Source organism: Glycine soja, chromosome 17 (genome assembly GCF_004193775.1).
Source record: "Glycine soja cultivar W05 chromosome 17, ASM419377v2, whole genome shotgun sequence".
Classification (NCBI taxonomy): domain Eukaryota; kingdom Viridiplantae; phylum Streptophyta; class Magnoliopsida; order Fabales; family Fabaceae; genus Glycine; species Glycine soja.
The window spans coordinates 2,986,466-3,001,493 of NC_041018.1; the positions used below are offsets into that span (position 1 = coordinate 2,986,466).

Here is a 15,028-nt window from a genome sequence, read left to right on the forward strand (position 1 = left end):
CTTAAAAGCTTATTCAACTATTTGCTAAATAAGTATTTTTAGTAATTTTTTATTAGTTTTTAACGTTTTTTAAACGTTAGTTGAAGTATCATTTTTTAAAACACTAATATTTAACTTTTAGTTTTTATATTTTCTTTCATTTTTATCCTTAATATACTTGTCAAATTTCTTACTTATCTTTTTTAAAATAAATCATAATTTTATTATTTTCAGTTATTTCAATAGTTAATTTTATTAAATACTTATAATTTAATAAACTAAATTTGTAATTTCAGTTATCAATTTTCATGAACATAACCTAAGTCAAACTAGAGCTCTTAAAAAAGTCAAACTAGAGATGCCAATTTTGAATCTAATGGTTAATAAGAAACATAAGTCATGGATAGGTTCTTACTAATGGTTTGGCTTTTTGCCTGGCAAATTATTTGCCAAAAAAAAATTGTAGCACCCATTCTGTCGCATACTTGCCTACATGCATTTGCACATCAATCATGTAATCACATTTGTTATATTTTATAACTCCAATTAAAATGTTTTTTTTTAATTGAGTTAAATGTTAATTTACAGCCATTGGGCTTAGTAGTTAGTTATACTCTGGGGTCTGCATGATTTATTCCTGACAAGTGACAATCCATGAAAGAGTAGGACTAGCAAATAGCAACGACAAACAACCCATCACAATACTTATTTCAGGAAAGTTTTTTTTTACAAATTCTCTAAATAAACTGAAAAAACATTTTTTTCTCTAAAAATAAGTTAAATGAAACACATTATAAGGCTTGAAGGTCTAAGTAAAGAAGCTAAATATGAACAGCTGCAAGCCAACTCTGAATGTAATTTTACAAAACCAATCCAGCAGACAGTTTGGAATGTGTACAGAAATAAATAAAAAAAATTTAATAACAATGAAGAGGGGGGAGGGATAAATCTCCTTTGAATTAGACATATACAGAACGAATTTCACAGTATTGCTTTCTCTCTAGTCCTACACTTTTGGAATGTTACATAAAGAAACATGGCACTCAAGAAAAAGCAGAAGGCTTTCGTGTGATTTACATAAAATCACAAACAGGGTATGCAAGTGTGTGTGTATATATATATTTCATTAACCGATGAGACCAAAATAATGCCTCCAGACAGCAATCCTCTAACTTTCCCATTAATGAGAACAATAATCAAGTTGGTAGGACTAGGATGAAGTTCACTCTTGTTCAAATATAAGAATTAATCAAAATGATCTCCACTCCTTGCATACAAAAGCCTCCTGGTGGGAACTGGAGGTGCCAATCCTGGTATATCCCTAATATCTTTGTTGTTGGGATGCACAATCTACAAAAGATATTGCGAGTTAAATCAGAAGCATAGTGTCGGCATTGTACACATATGAAATATATAATAATGCACAACGGAAAATCTGTAGACAAGATATTGAACATAAGCATTTCAATAGGCATTCACTAGAGTGGATCATCATACAATATAAGTTCTCACCACTTCAGTGTTGTATAAGTATAATGATTTACCAAATTAAGTTATTTTAAATATTTCCAGTAAAAAAGATTCTTTCAAATAAATTATTGGAGCATCTTAGTTTAATTTTCAAAAATTGTAACAGTAATTGTCTATTTGAGAGGAAAAATATCCACAACAAATTCATCAAAGTAATGGATGAAATGAACACCATACCTTCACGACAATAATGGCAATTACACCACAGACAATAAGGAACAGAAAAAGCATGATGCACTTGTCAGTAGCTACCTGATAACATGGAAAGACAATTCAGTTCCATGACAGGTTTGAGGAAAGTAAATAATGCATGGAAGCAATGAAAATGAAGCAACCTGTCTACCAATCTCCTTAACAAGTTGGGAGGCCTTCTTAATTGAGAACTGAATTGAATCAAGCTCATTAACAATACGACCCATTTGTTCAGTCTGCATAATTTATAAACAGAAATAGAGGTCAAATTTGTTATCATTCACTCTTCCCTTCATATAGCATACTCAATGCAAATCAGACTTACTTGGCCTTTCAAGGTAGCAGCAGTTTGGGTGCCAACTTCAATTGTTTGATGTACAACCTACATTTTGGCAGGAGTAAGAACAAAGGTCCAGGGGCAATGGAGGTGTAAGTATGAAGTGACTCACCTGCTTAGATCTCTCAATAGCCTGATCAGTTTCATCCATTGTCTTCGTCCCAGCATTGATAAGTTCTTGATTTGACATTTCTATAATAGAAGCAAAATGACATTATTGCTAAGATAAATATGCCATTTACTAGTACTACCTTTGTTCCTATATATAAGAAACAATTACCTAATTCCTCAAGACCAATAAAAATGGTTAGATTAGTTAATTTGTCAAAAAATTTAATTAAGCTGTTTATTAAATGAAAAGCTGTTAAACCAAATGCACCCCAACCCCAAGAAGGATGCACAAACAAAGATGAAAGTCTGAAGTTTTCCATTGCAAAAAAAAAATAGCACTCAAACACAATGCACAAATTCTATATGGAGGACTGGTTACAACAGAAGCACAAATATACAGTGAAATCAATTTCAATTAATATGTCAGTTCTGACATCACCTCATTGCACCAGTTACAAATTCCAATGAACATCTTACCTGATGCCAGTTGAACATTTTCTTCAGCTGTAGATACACTTGCTCCTGCTCCATTGTCAAAAAGTTCAAGTTTTTTATTTCCAATGGTATTCATGTACCTGTTAATCATTGAAGTGATTGTATAAATCCTCCTTTCAAATAGACCAAGACCCAAAGGGGAAAAAATTATTTAGCAGTGGAAATCTACAAAAAAGGAAACTAAATTTTACTTTATTGGATCCACTAACACTTGCAGTAACATTTATCATGAATTAATGATTTAGAAAATAGAATATGACTGTAAAGAAAACCGGTATTGGCAATCTGATTTGTTCCATAACCTTCAAAAGAAGCAATTGTGTCAAAGGCAGAAATGGAAGAAATATGAACCTACGTTTTTCTCAATGCCACATATGAGTTTAGCTCCTTGATCTGCAAGAAGAATGTAAGTTAGCAAACATAAAGAGTTGGCTGTGTTTACATGGGCATGCAATGTATAACAAACAAGTGGACAATCCTCAGAGGCTCAAACTATTTTCTGACCATCTGGAAATCACTTCAGTTGATGTCTTGACAATACCCACAAAGTAATTGGCATTGCTTGCAAACTATCTATAAAGTCTTATATGTCAAACAGAATAAGCCAGAATGTCAATTCATAACATATATGATCTTGTGCCCCTTTCAAACTTTGAAAAGTTAGATACAAGATTTTCAACATGAGCAAGGAAAAAATATAAAAGAAGCATTCTGGGTACTGACCATTGATTGCTTTTCATCATTGAGCTGCTTATTCACTTCTGGGGGATTTCTTCCCTCTTCATCTTTAATCTCACGATCATACTCCTTTATCAACCTGAAACCATTAACATTTCATATTCTAAGAATGCAAGTAACATATTCCAAAAGTAAATTACAAAATATGCCAAAATCACAAGAAATTTCACTTCTTTCAGCAATATGGTGTATTGAAATGGGGCTAATTAATTCTACCTGTCAAATAAGAGGATTGGAAAGCACATAGGCAGTATGATAAACAACAATATAACTATCCATTTCTTTTTCATAAAATACTCAAAAAATAGAACAGGGTTCCATGTTTCCCATGTTATCATGATATCATCATTTTAAAATCCAGGAAAATTGGCAGGAGATGTAAAATCCATTACAGAACTCTTGTTTATGATATTTAATAAGGAAAATAAAAGGTGATATTTTGAATAGAATCTTCACTTTCCTTCTCGTTCACAATTTTTTTTTTAATCTCATTTAGAGAGCTACAGTTTCCACTAAGTCATACCAAGATTAAAATTACCGAAATGCGCATAACTTACCTTTTGCACTCCCTCATCTTGTCCGTGAGTTCTTCCAGCTGATTACTTTGTCTATTGGCATCTTTAATCTTATCCAGCTTCTGGAAGCCATTTCTGGATACAAAAGGTGAACCTTGTCAACAATAAATAAGCTAAGCAAAACATTACAGAAAACAACCACGTTATAACACATATCTCCAACTGCTTAAACAATGGGATCTATTTACAAAAAAAAAAAAAAAAAAAACTAGTAATCCCCGCTTCTTTCATTCCCTCCTCCATGAACTGATACGTGTTAACTGTGAATGTAGCACCAGTTAAAGATACATTATTACAAGACTAAAGCAGAAGAAAAATACAAGTAAACCAAAATTCACTTGTATAAAGATAAACAAAGGAAGGATAACGTAACAACCATCATTGAGTGAACGAGGACAACCTAGCTCGTCCGAGACAGTAAAGTTCACAGTTTCAAGAGATGAGAAATAAATCACTCTGACCATCCAAAATATGTGTAGTGGTAAATAAAAAAAGCAATTTTCCTAGAGTCTCACTACCCCTTAAAGTCCAGATGAAAACCTCTTCTGCACAATAAAAACAAGTCCCTTGTATAGAAAAGTTCAAATATCACAAAACCTAAAGGCCAAACAACACCAAGCTAAATTACATTAGAGAGGCTAATCACCCAATGTCAACAATCATAAAATCACAAATCACAATCTCTAGCACTAACAATATTTTTACAAATCAAAATCAAAAGGAGTAGGATGAAAGACAGCATCATAATCATAATAAGATGGAATTAAGAGAGGGGGCTTACGCGAGGGCTCGAAAGTTGTCGCGGATTTCACCGTGGATCTGCTCCACCTGAGGACTCATCTGCAAGTTGGAGGCCATAGCTGCCGGAGATTAAGTCTGCCCCCAAAATCCCGGCGAGAAAAAAAAACCTAACGTCGGAGAGAAACCCTAGGTGGTTGGTGAGAAATGATGCATAATATAAGAATTTTTAAGTAAGGAAGGAAGGAATCGAGAATGTAAAAGAAGAATGTGATTGAATCAAAATTGAAAATTGAAAGAATCGCGTGGAAAAAAAGAAGAGAAAGAGAAAGAGAGAACAGAACAGAACAGAACACAAGGAAGAAGTTGGGGCTGTGCTGTACAATACAATGATGGAACAAACAAAGGAATTAGGAAAGAGAACCGTTGTCAGACAATGTTTTATTATGAGATTAATCCATTCCGTTTTCTCTTTTCTTTTAATTTCATTGTTTTTGTTTTTTGAGCGATAAATTATAAATTAAATTCAAATAAAATAGCATGGATGACAGCTTGGCACAACGCGCGAGAGTTTTGTCGCCATTCGTTTGTTTTTTTTTTTTAACAAAATTGTAGAACAAAAAAGCAGTCGCATTTTAGTTAAAAAGAAGAAAAAAAAAAGAGACTAATTCTCAACTTTGAAAGAATGTTAATACAATATTTACAAGTAAATGATTAATTTAGTCCTAAATTTATATCTTACTGGTAATTATACAAAATAATCCTTATTAAAAGTTATGATTAATCTTTGTGTAAATATATATAATAAATATTTTTTTAACATAATTTATTTCATACTAACAATTAATCATAATTATAACAAACATAATATGATAATTATCCTATTTTATCTAATTCTATCCTAGGCACCAAGCATACCCTTAGTATGATAGTATCTAAAATTTCCATACTAGGGATCAAACTATATAAAAAAATAAACTCTAAAAAAAATCACTTTAGGAAAAATAAAATAAGAATAAAAGTAAAATATTTTTTATAAGCTAAAATTAACTTATACATAAGTTAAAAATAATCTTTTAGAGAAATTAATATAAATTTCTACAAAATAATTTATACCTAAATTAATTTTAGATTACGAACAAACTCACTTTATTTTATTTTTCTTTTGAAAATGTTTATGCAAAAGTTCAGCCCAACTTTCCAATAAAAGTCCCTCAAAGTTTCATTAATTTATTCTTATCAATTTACTTTGCATTAATCCCTAGGATCATGGTTCATAATGAATGCATGTTAGATATTGGATCTGTTTTCTTAAAAATAGAAAATTGATTATTATACCACCTTCTAATATAAATATAAATTCCAATAAAAGTATATAGTGTAGATTATTTTATTTTACATACATTGGTTTAAATTAAAATAAACGGGTACGTAGATTTAAAAATTTACAAGTTATTAAAATCAAACGAACAACATGAAGTTATAAAAGTGGGTTGAGTCCAATTTTAAAGGATAATAAAGAAGGAGATGGTGATGGTTGAGGTTGGTGTGTTATTCAAAGGAAATGAAATGTAATTTGCTTGTTATGAACTGAAGTCGTGAGGCAGTTGCAACAAATAATTGAGAAACTAAAAGGCAGAGAAATGAAGTGGAATGCGCTGTTTGTGGGTCTCACCACCTTAATCTTTGTCTTCTGCTCTGCCCATCATCAAGCAAAAGCAAGTATTTTTAGCTAAGGTTTCACTTTCACTTTTAACTCAAACTTCTAAGACCATAATCATCACCCATCTTAAAGCTTCTTCAAATACTTCATTTCAGTTAATTGCTTATAGAGTTCGCCTCCAAGCAATTAACTGAAAAAGGAGAAAGGATATTCTTAGTGGTGTTCAACGTGGGATTGGGCAAAATTAACGAGAAAGAATCCAATTATTTTCTTTACCTACAAGCCTACAACTCTTTCAGGAGATTTCCCCTTTTAGACTATTAATGTAATTAGATGGTAAGTCTTAATCAAGTTTAATAATGATTTTTATATTAAAACATATTAATTAAATGGTGTGTGGTACTAATTTTGATAATAAATTAAATGGATCCTTGGTTAGGAATATTTGTAAGTGAGAACTTAGTTCTTTTCTTATTTACAAAAAAAAAAAAAAATGATACTGGTTTTTGACGTTCTTTCACTTGTCAATTCTACACACTACTTAGTTAAAAGAATATTAAGAAAAAATGAAGATGGAATAGTTCGATGATTAAAGGAAAAGTCATTGCGTATAGTTCATTTTTTGTAATATTTATATAAATGGATACGTTGATAAGTAATTATAGAAATTATTTTAAAAATAAAATAAAACTTAAAATAGCCAAAAACAACGTAATTTTTTTTTGGAAAACAAATTAAAAATTTAGTCGAATTCATAGAAACTAAAAACAGATAAATTTGATGCCAATTCATATGATGATAAGCTCCTCTGAAATTTCAGCAAGGACGGAAATCAGGCTATTATAATATTTATGGAATCACCTGGGGCTGGGGCTTCATAATGTTATATTTGAATATATACAGATTACAAACATCTCTATTGCAGTCTTCGTTCGGGCTTATAAGGATAAACTTACTTTGATAAACAACTTATATTATTGAGTTTGGTGCATAGTCAAGCTAATCTAGTCACTGATAACTTAATAAGACCATCTAGATTTTAAACTAATCCACATTCTCTTAATTTTTTACCAGATTGCATCAATCTTTTGATTATTAGTGAAATGATATAAACCTTTTGCAGTACAAAAAAAAATATTAAAAGTGAGTTAAAAAATATATTACTAAAACATATTTATAGGATTAAAAACTTATTAAATATGTGTTCCACTATCTATTTAGTGAGTTCTATTTTCAAACTATTAAAACTAATAAGAGAAAGTTTATTCAAAAAAAAAATGTGTTACTTTTATTCCTCAACAAAAACAAAAAGAAAATACTGATAATAAATTTTCTTTGAGAGAAATTCATGTGATAGTATACTAAATAAGTGCCTTATTTTCTGTTGAATGAATCTTATTTTCAAGCTAATGGAACTCATACTAATTTATTTATTTAGACTAATAAAAGAGTGAGATGTAAGCACACGTAATTAACTTAACATACACGTGTGAGGAGCTGACACAGTCTCTCCACGTGTCAACAGCAGAACCTCTGAATCCTTTATTAACCTCTCCTCTGCAATTGATCCGAAAGCGCAGAGTACGGCAAAACGCCAGACAAAAACTGAAACTTAGTCATCAAATCAAAGCCTTGTTTTTCTCAAACCCATCTTTCTTTCCCCACCCCACTTGTCCACTTCTGTCCCTATCTCTCTCCACACTTCTTGGGACACTGTCGTTGTCGTTTTCATCTATGTCACTTCCTAGCTCCCGGTTTCATTTATTATATGTTGTTGATTTGTGTGTTGCTGAATTCAGAAACAAGGCATGGAGGTTAACATTGAGAAAACGTTGCTAATGTGTAAGAGTTTCATGAAAGAGGTAAAGATATGGGGTTGTTTGAAGCAGACAGGGGTCAGCCTGAGATACATGATGGAGTTTGGTTCCAACCCCACTCAGAAGAATTTGCTCATTTCTGCACAGTTCCTTCACAAAGAGCTTCCCATTAGAATTGCAAGGAGAGCCATTGAGCTTCACTCTCTCCCTCATGGCTTGTCTCACATGCCTCCTGTCTTGAAGGTACCACTCTTACCCTTTTCTTGATTATTGAGGATGTTTGGTGTCATCTGTTGGTTTTAGGAAAGCATTTTTTGGATATTTCTAATGTTTTGCAGTTATTCTACTGTTTTATTGGGTTTTGTTAGCATTTTTAAGAACTTTGCAAACTTTTTGGAGTTGCTATGAAGAGTTTGTGTTTATGTACCCCAAAGGGTTAAATTAAAGAGAGTTTGTGTTTAGTGTTTATATAATGTGTACTGCAGATTGTTGTCATCTGTCTTGTATTTGTGGACAGTCAAGTTAAACCTATTTTGCAGTTGACACTTGGCATATAAGAATGTCAGGTTCTTGTTATATTTGTGTTAAGTATTTCAAAAGGTTAAAGTCCAACATTGCGTGGTTTGAGATATTTTGAAGTCTTTATAAATGATATCTCATAAACTAAAATTATGTGACTTGGCTTTCATTGAATTTTATGTGGGTTTCAGTTGTGCATTTTATGGCAAATTTGGCAAAAGTAAAGAAAGAAGAACTTTAAAATGAACTTCTGGTTTTGCAGATGATTATTGGTCATTAAACTTTGGGCTAAAGTTTTATGTTTTTAGGTTAGACATTGGTACTTGGATTCTTTCCGTGAAATTATATCTTTCCCTGAGATCAAGAATATGAATGACGAGAAAGAATTCACCGAACTGATTAAGGCCATCAAGGTGAGACACAACAATGTGGTACCTACAATGGCCTTGGGTGTTCAGCAATTGAAGAATGTTTTTGAGGATCCTGATGAGATTGATGAGTTTCTTGATCGCTTTTACATGTCAAGAATTGGAATTCGTATGCTCATCGGTTAGTTCCGAGAACACACTCCCTAGCTTTTTGTGAGACTAATCAATGTACTTGCTCCAAGATTTGTGTATTCATATATTTATAGTGGAGGATGAAATTCTAAAGCTATTGTTTGTGTTTCTCATTTTAATGTGATTCAGGGCAGCATGTTGAGTTGCACAATCCGAATCCTCCTCCCAATTGTGTAGGTTATATACATACAAATATGTCTCCTGTGAATGTGGCAAGGAATGCTAGTGAGGATGCACGTTCTATGTGTTATCGCGAATATGGCAGTGCCGCAGAAGTTCGCATTTACGGGGATCCTGATTTTACTTTTCCGTGAGTAAAATCTGTGAATTCATTTGCCTTTTTGTTTTTCATAGAACCCTTTCTTATTTCTAGTGCGTGGAATGGTCTGTTATCTGTTTTTTCCTTTTATTCTATGTTTTCTCTAAAGGTATGTTCCAGCTCACTTGCATCTTATGGTATTTGAGTTGGTTAAGAACTCGCTGCGTGCTGTCCAAGAGCGTTTTATGGACTCTGACGAAGTTGCTCCTCCCATTAGAATAATAATAGCAGATGGAATAGAGGATGTTACCATAAAGGTAAGTTTCTATAACTTTTAAGCAGAACCTTTTTTGGGGATATCTCCACCCTGTTCTCAGTGTTATTTGATTCTGCAAATTGCCTCAGAACACAGCTTTTAAGGTGGGTTTGTGAGTTAGATTTTGAAGGAAAAGGGAGGACAATTTTGCACTTTGCATTTCTAATAAATTATCTAATTTCACAATCTCTTTTAAATGAAAACAATAAAATGACAGATTAGCATAGATTTAATGTCTTAAATTTTCATTTACTTTTATAAACATTATATAACTATCTTTTTATTGTTGAGAATTTTAGCCTTTTGTTTATATAAATGACATGTTAGGTCTCAGATGAGGGAGGTGGAATACCAAGGAGTGGTCTTCCAAGAATTTTTACATATCTCTACAGTACAGCCAAAAACTCATCGTCAGTTGAACATGAACCTTCTGATATTGGAACAATGGAAAATGTAACTATGGCTGGATATGGTTATGGACTTCCTATTTGCCGCTTGTATGCTAGGTATTTTGGTGGTGATCTTCAAGTAATCTCTATGGAAGGATATGGTGAGTAAACTATTACTTCATTAGTTCATAATATTTGTTATTTAGACTTCTCTTCCAAATTCTAACATTCTTCTGTAGCCATTGGAGTATGACAACTTTTTATTATTCTTCTTTGTTTCACATATGGATGGATAGGGTTTTGAAAATTTGAATGTGATACTGCTGTCAACCTTTCCCAAAGTTTATATCCCACTAAAAGTCCTACTTCTAGAACTGTTACATTGTTAAGTCTACCAGTAACGTTATATCCTTTTGTAATATGCACCTTATGCAATTTATTAAATAAAAAAAATGTGTTCAATATTTGAAAATATAATATGTGGATATTACAAGAGGATTTATAATTGTTTGAAATCTTATACCTTACATTTGCACTTAACTGGTTTGTCTTTATTTTGTTGTGAGAATTCTGAAGCTTTGATACATTATTTGCAGGGACTGACGCATATCTCCATTTGTCTCGTTTGGGGGATTCGCAAGAACCTTTGCCCTGAATCACGGAGAAGCACCAAATTATGCTGACGCCAGCAATAAGAACTATTTCTGTCAATGTTTTTTCTAATTGTAACAATTTGGGACTTGTTATAGACCAATATATTTCCTGCTAGGCATGGAGAACCTAATTAAGAAAAGTAAAAAGAATTTATCTTAGAGTGTAACTTTTAAGGATATTTTCATGTTAACTATTTTGGGTGTAATTACTATTTAATAATATTTTTTTAAAACGAGAGAAATTAAATAGAGTTTCAGTCAGGAATTATTTCAAAAAACAATTTAAAATTTGAATTCCAAATTCACGTGGAATTTCAAAAAACAATAGATTTTCAATCTTTATTCTTTTTGCCCATAAAAACATTATTTTTTCTCAAAACTTTATTTTTACTGATTAAGCAAACCTTGATTGTAATCTTTGACTCGAAGAAAACATAATAAAAGGTTACCAGAAAACTAAACACAAACACATGGAGTTTTAATTTTAAAACGACGAATTCTAGGGTGTGAAAGTGAAACTACTTTCGCACCCAAAGTGAAACTACTTTCGCACCCAACGAAAGTTGCTGGAAAAAAAAAAAGTAATCGCTCTCGTCCGTGTTTAAAATAAGAAAATCAAGCGGTAGAGATCGGTTAAGCTATGATGGAATTGTTTACACCAGAACACCACCCACACCACCACCGCAGCACTTCCTCCTCGGATCCCTCCGTTCAACGCCCTCGTCACCTACGACCTCCGCTCCCGCCGCCGCCTCTTCCTCTCCTCCCTCCCCTCCGAAGAGATCGATGCTGCCAATGATGTCATCGTCGACCACCACGGCAACGCCTTCATCACAAACTCTGGCGGAAACTTTATCTGGAAGGTCACCACCAATGGAAAACGACAACACCACCCACCGAAACAGCACCGTCAAGAAACTCAAACACCCGCACGACATGCACCCCATTTCTGAGGTCGAGATCCGTGAGGAATTCTCCCACCACCATCGTCGTCGCCGTCATCCTCCAACAGAGAATGCATCATGTCCGTTCGAGACCAAAGGAGAGAGAAGCTTAGAGAAGAGAGATGGTCAGGAGAGAAAAGCTTAGAGGAGAGAAAGGGGTAATCGAAGATTAAGGACAACTCAGAGAAAAGAGAAAAAAAAATTCCATAATAATATTTTTATTTTATCTTGTGTAAACACTTTCATACTAGCTTAACCACCGTATTTTTTTGTTTAAGGAGTAATGGGCGTCTTCTAGAGCAATTAGAAGAGTACAAGAAAACAAAACAGAATCACGTGAACGTAAATACTAATTTAAACTATACATTAAAGGGGCCGCGCGAACGCAGGCCCCCACTACCACAAATTATGACGTAGGCTCTGCCACTTGGGCAGACCTTAGGAAAGCACCCCTCCTAAGTGCAATGGAGGTCACTTCCCTAGGCCATGGACCTTCTTGATCATCCATTGACCCCGTCCAGGTAAGTATGTTATAACGTGTTACACATCTCGTTTTTATAGGTTATCCTTACTGCTACTCTGACAATTGTTTTCGATGTGGGATTTATTTCAGCAGAGTACTTCAAAAAGGCTACAGTGAAATTGGTCTAATTAAGTGGAACTACATCTAACGGAGGAAGGATTTGCCTCCCAGAATCAGTGCTCCGTTACTATATACTGCAAATAAACTCAAGACAAACCAAAGAAAATAGGATAAACAGCATCAATGGATGTGCATATACCAACGAGAGAAACTGTGACTAACAATTATACACATCCCCAGATTAAAATACAACCAAAGTCAGTCTGAATCCCACCTCTACAAAATGCTGGGGGATGTTTCTTTATATGCTCCCTTATTCTATTTAATGAGTAGCTGCACACGTTTAATCCCTTGCTTGAGTAGTTCCAATTTTGTTGTTACATGCATAGACACGTATATCGGTCTCAAAAGTAACAAACTATCTACTTTTCCTTAACTTTAAAAAGAAAAGAATCAAAACATCAGGCAAAACTCACCTTCATTATGAAGTTAACGCCACTGATAATACATTACTTTCTCGACTGATCAATAGCTGCTAATTCTATATCATGTTATTCTAACCGTATTCATGAACTCTTCATCGCTACTCAGGAGTGCTCCACATACTAATAGCAATTCTTCCATTTTCCATGAACCCACACGCGAGAATAAACTTACATATATATATGTATATAAATATATATTACCTACCTTAACTCTGTTTAATTTCTCTTCTGGAAGTCAAAAATTAAACTGAGAAAATTAGGTTGTTCCGCTGTCTTTTGTCTGGACAAGGTATAAAAATAACAGGTTCACATTAGTGTCGGATACCCAGGACTAACTAAATTTTTTAACTCCCAATAGGGTGTGCCAAGCCCAAGCTATAGTGCAACGCATGGACGACACGCGAGAGACCCAATAGCAAGCTACTGTGTTGGTCTCTCCCCTTTAAAAAAGTAATTTAATATCGTGTGGACCAATGGTCCACATATCAGATATTAAACTGATAAGAACAGATACTACACTTGATCTTAGCCAAAAGGCCGAGAAAGGTATGAGTTGTTCACACTCCAGAGTTGCGTTTTATAATAAAACATCATGTTATTGTTTTCTCTTCTCAGCAATGTGGGACTTTCTCACTAGTTCTTCTGCTATATCCACCAAATCGCCTTTTCTCTTCTATTCAGATTTTGTTCTTGTGCTAACGTTGGATCGCGGATTCATGACCCAGTTAACACACGAGTAATAATATTAACCACAGAATCTATCTCTCCATTCAGGTTTCTTGTTGCGTAACACTTTTAATATTGACGAAAAGGACAACAATTCTGAGCAATTGAGGCTGAATGTTATTGCTGTGTAGAAGAGGGACAATAGTTCATGGACCCTCTTCAATTGAAATCTACTCACCATTTCTGGCCACCTCTAAAATCCGTTCAAGAGTTCTTTCTTAATCAATATTCCGCAACCTAATGGTGCACTAAAAATTTGGTACAATAGCCTGCGTAATTGAAGAATGCGGGTTATAAGAGACGATCATGAGTTATTCACACTCCCACGTTCCAAAAACTACTATGGATTCAAGCTAAATCCAACATATATCTGATTAATTGTGAGATTACTGCTTGGGAGCACACTGCGCACTCTTCATCCTCCTTTAGTTCTCTATATAGCTGAACATTAAAGAGACACGCTTTAGACCGAACCTACTCAACCTAGGAGTTGACTTTGAAGAAACAAGAACCAACCAAGGAACCTGGTTGCTACTACTGATATGGGGAACATACGATCCAGCATAACAGTTTTATTTGTTAGAAATCCAAACATTTTAGCTTAATTTGATGATTAGATACATAGATATATGTTAAGCATGCTGCTTTTGGATTCACATTAGATATATAGGATTTATACATTTTAACAAAAAAAGAATAAAAAATGGTAACTGATCACAATTGTAGTTACCAATAGTCTTTACAAGAACACTCTCCATTACTAAAATAGTGGAAACGGCTCCTATCTCTTATTATTATATCATAATCATAAACCTTGGAGATCATTTTACTTGCTTGGTGACAATCTTTACAGACCCTCAGATTCTTGGTGACGCGAAGGGTCTCTCCTCGTTTGGTCTTCAACAAACCATAAGCAACTGCAAGTTTTTCACTATGGTAGAACAGGGGATTCTCCCTTTCCTCCTCAACAAGATCATGCAACACACCATCCGTGTAAGAAATGAAGAAGAATGTTGATAGGATATTTATAAAAAAAAAATGAAATGAAAGCTAACGAGTAACGACCCAACAACCACAAACATAGTTGTGGTCGTGGTGGAGAAGAAGAGAGAAACCAAGCAAGCTGAATTGAATGAATGGAGGTGTTGCAGTTGCTGGGTTCCGATTTTACCCTTCGCCATTCCCTTTCCAAGCCCACCGTCTCCCTTCCTCCCACTCATTCACTCTCCGGCGGCGCTCGGTGGTGGGAGCGTTCAACGAGTTGACGGAGAGAATGAACGTGCTGTCGACGAGCTCTCCGCGTCTTCTGTTCAAGTGCCTCAAACTTTCCATTCCCATCTTGCAGAGTTCTCCTCTCGCTCCCGATGGTCGTTCCCTTCTCTCCAAAGCCATATCCGTCGCTATGCTCCTCGCTGATCT

The 15,028-nt window shown here is 34.1% G+C and overlaps 2 protein-coding genes and 2 non-coding genes across 4 annotated transcripts; 1 reads left to right on the forward strand and 3 right to left on the reverse strand.

The window, feature by feature from the left end:
* Nucleotides 1–788: 788 nt before the first annotated feature.
* Nucleotides 789–5,127, reverse strand: LOC114394217 (novel plant SNARE 13-like). The gene is made up of 10 exons (XM_028355877.1): nucleotides 4,739–5,127; nucleotides 3,940–4,032; nucleotides 3,368–3,461; nucleotides 3,000–3,037; nucleotides 2,627–2,724; nucleotides 2,151–2,230; nucleotides 2,027–2,083; nucleotides 1,845–1,937; nucleotides 1,687–1,761; nucleotides 789–1,329 (listed from the first exon to the last, which is right to left on the reverse strand). Exons 1-10 carry the CDS (start codon nucleotides 4,813–4,815, stop codon nucleotides 1,225–1,227), a joined length of 810 nt encoding a protein of 269 aa, XP_028211678.1. The 5' UTR covers nucleotides 4,816–5,127; the 3' UTR covers nucleotides 789–1,224.
* Nucleotides 5,128–7,938: 2,811 nt separating this feature from the next.
* Nucleotides 7,939–11,050, forward strand: LOC114392134 (pyruvate dehydrogenase (acetyl-transferring) kinase, mitochondrial-like). Its single transcript, XM_028353174.1, has 6 exons — nucleotides 7,939–8,418; nucleotides 9,003–9,243; nucleotides 9,384–9,564; nucleotides 9,683–9,830; nucleotides 10,157–10,379; nucleotides 10,815–11,050. Exons 1-6 carry the CDS (start codon nucleotides 8,167–8,169, stop codon nucleotides 10,871–10,873), a joined length of 1,104 nt encoding a protein of 367 aa, XP_028208975.1. The 5' UTR covers nucleotides 7,939–8,166; the 3' UTR covers nucleotides 10,874–11,050.
* Nucleotides 11,051–12,183: 1,133 nt separating this feature from the next.
* LOC114394330 lies at nucleotides 12,184–12,344 on the reverse strand. The gene has a single exon (XR_003662731.1). It is a non-coding gene; the product is annotated as a U1 spliceosomal RNA (small nuclear RNA).
* Nucleotides 12,345–13,237: 893 nt separating this feature from the next.
* On the reverse strand, nucleotides 13,238–13,433 carry LOC114394353. Its single transcript, XR_003662753.1, has one exon. It is a non-coding gene; the product is annotated as a U2 spliceosomal RNA (small nuclear RNA).
* Between the last annotated feature and the right edge of the window lie 1,595 nt (nucleotides 13,434–15,028).

Coding starts and splice junctions, on each gene's coding strand:
- LOC114392134 (XM_028353174.1), top strand. CDS start 8,167: ATGGAGGTTAACATTGAGAAAACGTTGCTAATGTGTAAGAGTTTCATG. Junction 9,565..9,682: donor GATCCTGATTTTACTTTTCC/GTGAGTAAAATC, acceptor TTTTCTCTAAAG/GTATGTTCCAGCTCACTTGC. Junction 10,380..10,814: donor AATCTCTATGGAAGGATATG/GTGAGTAAACTA, acceptor CATTATTTGCAG/GGACTGACGCATATCTCCAT.
- LOC114394217 (XM_028355877.1), bottom strand. CDS start 4,815: ATGGCCTCCAACTTGCAGATGAGTCCTCAGGTGGAGCAGATCCACGGT. Junction 2,231..2,626: donor AAATGTTCAACTGGCATCAG/GTAAGATGTTCA, acceptor CTTCTATTATAG/AAATGTCAAATCAAGAACTT. Junction 1,330..1,686: donor TTGCCATTATTGTCGTGAAG/GTATGGTGTTCA, acceptor TATCTTTTGTAG/ATTGTGCATCCCAACAACAA.